Genomic DNA, 10,356 nt, shown 5'->3' with positions numbered 1-10,356 from the left:
TTTTATTTGCAATCATGATATTCGTTTTATATGTGACTAATTTTCCTGACTATTTTACAGGATTTTATAAGGAAGTTAAATATGGACTTTCCAGAAATGTCATTAACATTGAATATTTTTTGTAAATTGATAAAATCATAATAAAACTGTATTCAACTGTGGTGTTTGTGTATAATTTAAATCACTTTTGGTTTGTGTCTGGTTGTGGGGGAAATAATCAACACATACTATATCTACACAATAACAGTTAGGTTTACTGTCACAAAGTTGGTACATTAAGGCAAAATGAATGCTCGTTTAAAGCGTGAACCCTAGTTAAAATAATTATTGTCCTGTGGGCCTGTGGGAAATAAATAAGAAAATAATAGGCTGAGATGGGTATGATAAGGGTAAAAGTTAGGCATATGGGGTTAATGTATACCCTGATATATGGGTGATGTAACCCCATACAACCCCATAAAAAGATTACCAGATCATTTAGGTATGGTACTTTTACACATTTATTCATTTATTGCACATGAAAAGTAATTGACTATAGTAGATGTATCATTAATGATTATGAATAGTTTTATTTAAATGATTGTAATAAAAAAGAATTATGCCATGGCCTATTTTGCGTTATAAATAAATTTTTCATAATCGGTTTGGTCTCATTTTTACTTCTTAACACGACATTTACAGTATTTTAACATTCACTGTTTTTGAATTTTTGTCTACAAGAAACCACATATTGGACAAAAGTATATTAAATATTATTACAATAATTTTAAAACAATATACAACACACAAAATTCACAGTTAAATGGAATTATATAAATAATTTAAAACTAATGAGAAACATTTCATGATTTTTATCAGTCTTGCAGCATAACATTTTTTATAATAATATGCCACATTTGGTATAACTTAAACATTTTTACACAAAAATTTCATAGATTAGGTATATCTTTCCATTGTACATCTTTGTGGAGGAAAAGAAGCTAATAAAATAAATAAATAAATAAATGTAAATATTACATCAGTTTTAGGATATTTACAAATCTGTTTCCTTTTTAGACTACTAAGCACGTACCTATAGTAAGACATACTAAAACCCCCAAGGTTCTCATCCTTCGAAGATCTTTTCGCGATATGGCACCCAAGCAGTGTTGCCATTTTTACATTTACGTCTTGGTAAAATTACATTTCTACTATATCTACATAGACAAAAATATCGGAATTCGTGGTCCTTGACAACACTCTCTCGAACGTAATTGTACAATTTTGTTTGTTTACTCTAGATGCAGAATTTCTAAACGTTAGAGAGAATTGCAAAGTATACGAAAGGAATTTGAAAGGAATCTTCACAAACTGCCTAAATGATAATAAAAGTTGTACCGATCAATAAACAAACTGAAGGTTTGTCAATCAATACTCACAGGGAAGGACATGTTTAATCAGATTGTCTGATTTCCTTCATTTGGTTCCTGCAATTGTAAGGAACCCAATCCATTCTTTGCGTAGAGTACTCCCAAATGATATCAAAGGCTGATTTGAACAGCAAAACATGTTAAGATTCACCTTCTCCTCTCTCTTTCACACAATGTGTCACGAAATACTAAAGACAGTGGACAACTCAGCGAAGCGTGGGAACGAAAACGACTCAGACATCCACAAAGACTAAGCTCTCAAGCATCTGAAGGTTGGGCGGGTTTCCTCATCTCACTCAAACTTGTTAAGGAAGGGAGCGATGGATGCGACGTCCTCACAGTCCGGTACCAGTTTACCCTTGAACTTGACACAAGCGTCCGCGCAAAGCTGGCCCTCGAAGTAGACTCCGAACATCTTCTTGCACTGTGCACAGTTGCGTATGCACGTGCCGATGTCTACAGGGTTGGCCGAAGTGGAGAGGAGCAGAGCGGCCATCAGCAACAGGCACACTAGGGACTTGGGCGCCATCTTGGAGCGGTCTGGAAATTTATAGTGAATTGATTGAACAAGTTGAGTAAAGTGGTTTGGTCTGATGAAAAATTAGTAATTGAAATCAGTTCACCCTGATTGTGGCTCAAACCAACAATTCTAAGTTTTACTCTAAAATTGGATACAGCGGTTAACATTAATACCCCCGCCGCAGCAAACCTGCCGTCTAAGCGAATTTCCATTTGGCCGAATTGATTTTCAATTGATCTATTTAAATAACATTAGGTTTAACGAGTACCTAGGTTTGCTGCTACAAGGAAACTAATAAAGTAGTGTGTTTTTAGTAAAATATTGATAGCTTACTATAAAATAAATAAATTTGCCAAGTTTGATCAAAATATATCCATAAACAAGCAAACTACAACATTTTACAATATTCTCCATAAGAATAACATGGGAATTTTAAATTTACAATTTTTTTTAGTTTTCTCCGTAACCAATAACCGTACAAAAACACTTTGATATACTGAATTGTTTGTTTCTTTAAGCTCTTTAAGAAGGTTTGGAGAAAAATTGGGAAATTTTGTGTTTTGAGGGTAAAAAGTGAGAAAAACCAATTTTTACCCCATAAAACCCCCCATAAAACCCTGTTCCCATGGTCTGATCATGCTGGATCGCGAACTCATTCAAGTTTATCCCGCCTTACACCTTCAAACCAAATTTCATCAAAATCGGATAAAAATTACTCAAGTTATCGTGTTCACGGACACATATATATATATATATATATAAATCTATATATACATCTATATATATATATATATATATATATATATATATACATATATAAAAATTTTAACGAATGGTGTTTTTGGCCTCTGGGGACATTAAAATGAAAAAGTAAATCGGTCCCGGGCCTAAGTCTTACCATGAGACCTACGGTAATAGCTACTTCCCTATAGGGAAATTCGCTAAAAATGAAGGTATTGTTCTATCCATAGAGAATGGGGGTTTCCCCATAGTTAGTACTCTATTGTTGTTTAATCTAAGCCTAAATATTTGATGGACGGGCTTATAAAAACTCCGCGAGGTGGTCACTTCGAGCCCTTCGCGGCAATTGTCCAACTCCGTGTGGTTTTTATGTTCCAACGGCTTAGTTTATACATAATCACCTAACCTAACCTGACTTGTGACATGAATAAGTAGCTATGAACAAATTAAATTGTAATTTTACTTATGGGAGTTTGACTATACAATAAATGTAACCACCGCACGGATTATACAATGTTTAAAGACATTCCATCCCCATGTTAAATTTGTAGCCAGCTTTTTTATCAAAATCGTCCTAGTTGATGTGAGCCACCTACAGATTGCGCTGATCTAAACTACTAAATTCTGCCGAATACACAATATTTTTAACCAAGTCAAACTTAGGAAATGACTTATGATGAGTTATAGCATAGATAAAACTTACTCCAGCAACAAAAAATAAGGTATGAAATAGAATTTTAGACACTAGTGCATTCTGTGATAGCTCACACAACTACATTCTTTTTTAGTAAAAAATTGGCTACAGCTGGTCCATATAGATAAGAAGTCGGTTTAAACGGTTTAAACTAACAAGTGAGCATAAATAGGAATATTATATTTATTCATACAATAAGTTTTTCGCAGTAGTTTTTATGATCTAATTTTATGGGATTCTAAATCAATCAAATGAAAAATGTTGCGTAATTTGTTAGTCATGCGTATTTTGAATTGTTTTATGCTGTTGTATTTATTTGTTTTGCTGTCATTTTTATGCCTATGCCTATGCAACCCTACAGAACAATGTCTACTGTAAAAGAATAGATACGTAATAAAGATATAATGATTTGTTTAACAATTTATAAGGATTCTGAAAATTGAATTTAAAATATTAGGATAAAATATGTTACTATTAAAAAAATTGATATTTCATTAGATTATTAATCGTTGAAATAAACTAATTAAATTTTTTGTTGCATCAACCGCTTGAATAAGTTATGTAAAATGCCATATAAATGTAATTCATTAATTTATAAACAAAGTGAGAAATCGGCAAAACAAAAAATGAGTTTTTAATTAACAATACTGTACTCTTCTATAACTTATACATGGATAGTTCAATACAAACGTTCGAAATACAATCCAATTAAAACATGTTGATAAGCAGAAATTTCTGGACTAATTCTTTTTCCCAAGTCGTTAAGATTTCTATTGTAAAAATAACGCAGTTGAAAACTTTGATGAGATATAATAGGTTTTAATTAAGTTTTATAACAGTTCTGTGACAGAAGCCTTGTTGGTTTATTAGCCATGATTATTAAGACTTCTCTCGTAACTTTAATTTCAACAAGGTTGTACTTGAAATCGTATAAAATCAGTATTATATAAAACTGAGTAACGGTAGGTTTTATAGATATTTTACAAATTTGGTGTTTTTTCTGGTAAGAAGTTTAATTTTATTTTATTTATTTTTTCAATAACTTCAGGAAGTATTTTTCCTATTTTTTGAATTACAGAATTTTTCAAATATCGAGAATAGTTGAAAAATGTTCTGTTCGAATAAATTATATAATCTGATAATTCTTATTTCAAAGCTTTAGTCTTGAATTGCGCGAAATTTAATTGTCTTTTTTTTGCTTAGCAGGCGCAGAGTTATCAATCATTGAGATGGGGACGCCACCTAGGTGCGTATTTAAACCCAAATATAAGTGAAGGATGAGTGTAGAATGTTGTGAGAAGATCTTTGTAGCTTTGTTACTGACAAAGATCATGTATTTCACATAGTATAGTATTTTATACAGGGTGTTTCCGAATTGTCTGGACATATTTTGTGGACTTGTTCTCTGTGCTAAAACAAACATGAAACACCTTATAAGTATGGGTCTAAAGTGCCTAGATTTATGTCTGTCTGTTTGTGATTATTATAAGTTATTTTATATCTTGGGCAGTTTTCAAGATAGACATTTAAAACTTGGTATGCATGTGTAGTTCTGAAAGTAAAAAGAATACTTTTTACCATACTTGAGAACATGGTAATCCTATTAAATTGCGTAACCGAATGTAGGAAAAAACTGATAACTCAGTTATTTTTCTTTTGATTTTAACAAACAAGGACTCATTTGATTTGTATTAAAATCCTCTATCCTTTTGGTAATGTAAAGAGTTTTCTTAATATTTACGGTTTTCGTGGAATTTGGCATTAAAGATTTTAAATGGCCGCCATATTGAAACGGCTTAAGATATTGGAACGAAATTTTCACAGTTCTTTTTTACTTTCAGAACTACACAGTCATACCAAGTTTTAAATCTCTATCTTGAAAAATGCCCAAGATATAAAATTATTTATAAAATTCACAAACAGACCGACAGACAGAAATCTAGGCACTTTAGTTATTTTACGGTTGTCTTAGCCCAGGGAACAAGTCCACAAAATATGCCAGAATCCGGAAACACCCTGTAGAATAAACCCATTGTAATGCCATGTACTGAAAACTGTTCTGAAAACTAATCCAAATAACGATTTAAAAAAAATACAATTTTACTTAATTGCGTTACAAACAAAACACATCTACAAAGTGACAATTTCCCCAATTCCTTTCGAAGCTCTATATGCTAATCTATTATTCAGTCACTGTTTATTCCTCGTTTTATTTTCCAGACTTCTCACATTCTTTCACCTTCCCTTTCCTCATTGCCCGTCTTGACGCGCGTCTTTTGCTGTTCACCTTCAAAATACGTTAATCTGAGGAGAAACACCGTTATCGACTATACTCTTTGTTTGCTTACGTTTGCATCATGTTGGAGGAAGATCTTTGGGATCTACTTTGTTGATTCCTACAGGTACTTTTAAATGTCCTGTGTAGGTCGTGAAAAGTGATTAAATGGTTCTTTGGTTATATTTTTAATTGTGCGCTTTGCTTTTTGCATATTACAATTATTAATAGTTTACAAATATTCTATGGTCAAAATGAGTAACGAGTGAAGTGTTGAATGCATGATTTTTATCTTTGTAATAGACCATAGAGAAGTAAGGTGAGGAAACTAAAATAGGCTTGTTCATTTTGCTAGAAACATAATTTATCTGGGTACAAACTGTGAACAATGGAAGGAAATACTGTGTACTTTGAAGACTGTATAACTTAATCAATTAAGCTAAAATAATTTAATAATAATAATTAAATAATAATTTAATTTAGCTGGTTAATAATGTCACTCATCTGTTTCTCTTTCTGTTTTTACTGTTAAATGTTCTATTTATTTTGTTTTTGTTGTTAAATAGTCTATTTTATAATGTTTTTGTTGTAAAAATGATCTATATTGTCTTGTTCAAAATGATTTGTTATGTATTTTTCGTTGTTGATAGTCTATTTAAAATTGTTTTTGTTGTTAAATTGTCTATTTATATTGTTTTTCGCGCATCATGCCTGTATAGCTGTTACGTCCAGTAAATCATGCATATTATTAATCAAAATTGTGTTGTTATCGTATTTCATATTATTTATTATAATTTCATATTTGTTAATATTTAATTATTGATCGCACTATAACTATTAATTTTAATAATTTTTTTTAAATAATTATTTTAATTTTAATAAATCGCACTTAAGTCACATTTAATTTTTATCAATCTCAAATCAACTCTCTTGTAAAATGGCGCTTGCCGTGCATGTAATAAATGAAAATAATAAATAAAATTGCTTAAAAATCTGAAGTCAGGTTTTTTATGTGTTTAATTTCCTGTTATAAATTATTGTACACATGATTAAATACCTAAACAACCAAGCAACTTAGAAACATGGTATTCGTTTCATCAAATAGCAAATTTTAACTGGTTTTATACAGTAACTACTAAATATAATTATAACAATGTCAGCAATTGTAAAAGGTTATTAATGTCTGTAAAAATCGCCTCAATTGTGAGTGTAAGTTATGTTTTCTTCTTGATGACATGTGTTGTGGCATAGTCAGCTGACCAACAATGGACCTTTCTACACCATATGTGTAAAGCATTTGACGAATCAAACATTAAATTGACCTCAGTATCAAAATGACTATTGCGAAAAAAGCAAAGTGTGTTCTTTGGATTCATGAAACAGATTTGTAACAGCCTAACTGTGCGAAGAAGGCTTCGTTTAGAGTATGGCCGAAATTCCAACATGTTTAAAAGATCCTCATATCAGAAGAAAATTTAACTTACAATAAAAGGTTAGGGGATTGTTACATACATTTTATAAATACTTTTTACGATTACTGACATTTTTATAATTATTTGTTTTGCAATTACTGTATGAAACTGATTTCAATTTGTTATTTAATTATATAATTTCCATGTTTCTAAGTTGCTTGGTTATTTATTTAATCTTAAAATATGACCAATTATTTATGACCACCCTATTTTATTGTCCTAGTGTTACTTAAATGTTACTCTCTCGTTTTGACATATTTTTACAATTTCTGCTTCATCCTTTGATTATAATACCGAAAGAATATGCTACAGATACGTAAATAGGTATACAATCTATATAGGTTACATATACTGTAGATCTTTGCTTTTTTGTACTGATTGTTGGTAAAATCTAAAAATAAATAGAAAATTTCAAATGCAACTAAAACGTTGAGTACCATAATGTAAACGTAAATTAATGTAACGTACCAATTTTAACGTAACTTCAGTCTCGTTAGAAGCATTATTGCGTACTTTATTGTATGAGTAAGGATAGATACGCCATATTATTAAATCTTACTGAATGCTATAGTGGCCTATAGAGACTGATCATGGAGTAGAGGCCTATTGGTTTCGTGAATGATGAAGACGCATTTGTCCTCTATTGAGAAGATAATGTGTCAATCAGACAAGAACGAAGTTGAGAGGCCACTGTTGGACTATTTTATGGATTAGTTTCTGGAGTTGTGACAAAGTAGAATCCTTTCCCGAGTGATTAACTATTATGACTTACAACATCCTTGCTATATCTTATTACCTTTAATCTCTGGCTTAACCTACCGATAAATAAATCAATTTCAACTCTATTTCTGTCACAGTAAAAAATGAATTTAAAACTTTTCATGCAGTTATTTTGAAACCTATATTACTTTTTCAAAAACCATATAATGATAATACCTCCCAGAATGTGTTATATGTTGATAATAAATATAACTGGTTTTTCGATGTTGACCTTGCATGCCATAGTAACTCCATAGGTAAAACATACTATGTTTTATCTATGGTAATTCATAACAATATAATAACTTATTAAATCAGTTACATGATTTTCAAAATATTACTGCTCATGGCTTAGCTCTATCATAGATTAAACACTCGTAAAAAATAATAACCATTCATTTTGATTTGCTAGGTATCATCATGATGATGGGGATGTCCTTAAGACGTTTTAAGGATCCCTTGAGACTTATGTGGAGAGTTTATTTTTTGTGTACTATTAATTTTTGGTTATTTTGCCAACTAAAACAAGATTTTAACTAAATAAAATAATATAGTTGCAAATTTTAGCTTTTTCTCTATTATTGTTATTGAAATTGAAGGGTGTTGCACATTAGGAGAAAATTCAACCTAAAAGGAGCTAAATTGTTTATTTGGATTCAGTACATTCGAATTAATACTTTACTTTAAAGTAAAGTATATATTAAACAAAACAACCAGAAACTCACGTCAAAACAGGCTTTAAATTCAACAATAGAATTCTACTTTCAGTTCCCAAAGTTAATGATACACTAAAATATACTTTAGAGAGATGGCGAAGTATTTACAATGAATAAGTATTTATTTGTTTAACAAACTGTTTTACTACAACTGCCAACTTCTTTTATCAATTAACTTAATTTAACTATAGGGTTATTTACAATATAATTAAAAGCAACTATGGATATAAAATAACTTTATAGGTACCGTTACGTAGGTTTTTTTATTTTTTTTTTATTCTGAATTCAAGGATGTTTAGGTAAGAAATGCATTAACCTTAGAAGAATATTTATATTTCATTAGTTATTTACAATCAAGGTGTAACGCTTGAGTTACTATAGCTTTGTCATAGAGTTACAGCTGGAAAGAAACTTCCCTAAGATCATTGTTTCAATAAAGCTGATTGGACCCATAATAAAAAGTCCTATATGTTCACATAATCGCTAATAAACCATATAGAATTAATTACAGACATAACTATAATTGTTGTAATTAACGAAAAGTTTATTTACTTTGTACACACAAACTGTAATCAGGTACGATTTATAGTAACATGTTGTGTGGCACTTGTACTAATGTAGCATTTATTCAAGAAAACGTTATAAAAAATATTCACTTTTTGTGGAGCTTCTTATGAGCTACTTTCAGAAACTTAATTAGCAAACACATATTGAGCAACCTGACTACGGACTAGTGTACAAGCTAGAGTTACCTTGGTAGTGTGCCCGAGTCGTGTGAGATGTAGGAATGCTGGGCTCCGCTGGTGCTTGGCTATATACTAGCCAGTAACCACGTTAACATTACCACACGGCAGGATTCCACTCGTCCACTCAGCACAGCTAACTACGTCAGCTGAGTCTGGAGGATGTTCGGACGAGGGTCAATGAACAAGAGTAGTTATGGTAGGAGAGGATTTTATGGAGAATTGAAATGAAATTGAAAATTTTCATATATGAGTGAGTGTGATTGTTGGTGTACATGTGAATGAAAGTTTAGGGTTGGTGTTTGTTATTATAAGAGAATGAGAGATTGGAAGAGAGATTGATAAGAAAGAGAGAGAGAGAATGAAAGAGAATATGGGGAAGGAAGAGGGTAATGAAAGAGAGAGGGATAGAGAATGTGTGGCTGTGGGAGTGAGAGAGAGAATCCCATTCTAGAATTCGTTACAGTAAGAAGTAAAACATACGGGTACAGGACATTGAAAGATACCATACCACGACTAAAGAATTTACCCAAATCTTTTAATTTTACAAACTATAAAAACATACTACTATCCATTAATACCCCCGCCGCAGCAAACCTGCAGACTTAGCGAATTTCCATCTGCCTGATTGGATTTAAACTAAAATGTCTCCTTAAAAATATCACATTTATTCCCTATTTAAACAGAATTAGTTTAATGAGTACTTAGGTTTGCTGCAACAGGGAGGGTAAACAAGTTTTTTTTATGTAAAATATTAAAAGGTACTGTGGTTTAGTAAGAAATTAATGTATTTTCCAAATTTGATCAAAATATGTTCATAAACAAGCAAACTACAACAGTTGACTTATTCTCCATAAGAATAACAAGGGAATTTTAAAATTACAATTTTTTTAAATTTTCTCCGTAACAATTAGGCGCATAATAACGCTTCAATATACTAAATTATTTGTTTTTTTAAGCTCTACAAAATGGTTTAAAAAGAAATTGTGAAATTTTGTGTTTTTAGGGTCAAAAATGGGAAAAACCT

The 10,356-nt window shown here is 31.0% G+C and overlaps 1 protein-coding gene across 1 annotated transcript; it reads right to left on the bottom strand.

Annotated features, from left to right (window-relative positions):
- Nucleotides 1-234: 234 nt before the first annotated feature.
- Nucleotides 235-9,382, bottom strand: LOC128989798 (eclosion hormone-like). The gene is made up of 2 exons (XM_054411850.1): nt 9,339-9,382; nt 235-1,949 (listed from the first exon to the last, which is right to left on the bottom strand). Exon 2 carries the CDS (start codon nt 1,936-1,938, stop codon nt 1,702-1,704), a length of 237 nt encoding a protein of 78 aa, XP_054267825.1. The 5' UTR covers nt 1,939-1,949; nt 9,339-9,382; the 3' UTR covers nt 235-1,701.
- Nucleotides 9,383-10,356: the final 974 nt, after the last annotated feature.

The sequence above is a fragment of the Macrosteles quadrilineatus genome, unplaced genomic scaffold, assembly GCF_028750875.1.
Source record: "Macrosteles quadrilineatus isolate MER2022 unplaced genomic scaffold, UCM_ALF_1.0 Scaffold_3__2_contigs__length_128488019, whole genome shotgun sequence".
Classification (NCBI taxonomy): Eukaryota; Metazoa; Arthropoda; class Insecta; order Hemiptera; family Cicadellidae; genus Macrosteles; species Macrosteles quadrilineatus.
This window is presented reverse-complemented; position numbering and strand designations above follow the sequence as displayed.

What these genes read in the sequence shown, in the direction of transcription:
- LOC128989798 (XM_054411850.1), bottom strand. Translation starts at nt 1,938, where the DNA reads ATGGCGCCCAAGTCCCTAGTGTGCCTGTTGCTGATGGCCGCTCTGCTC.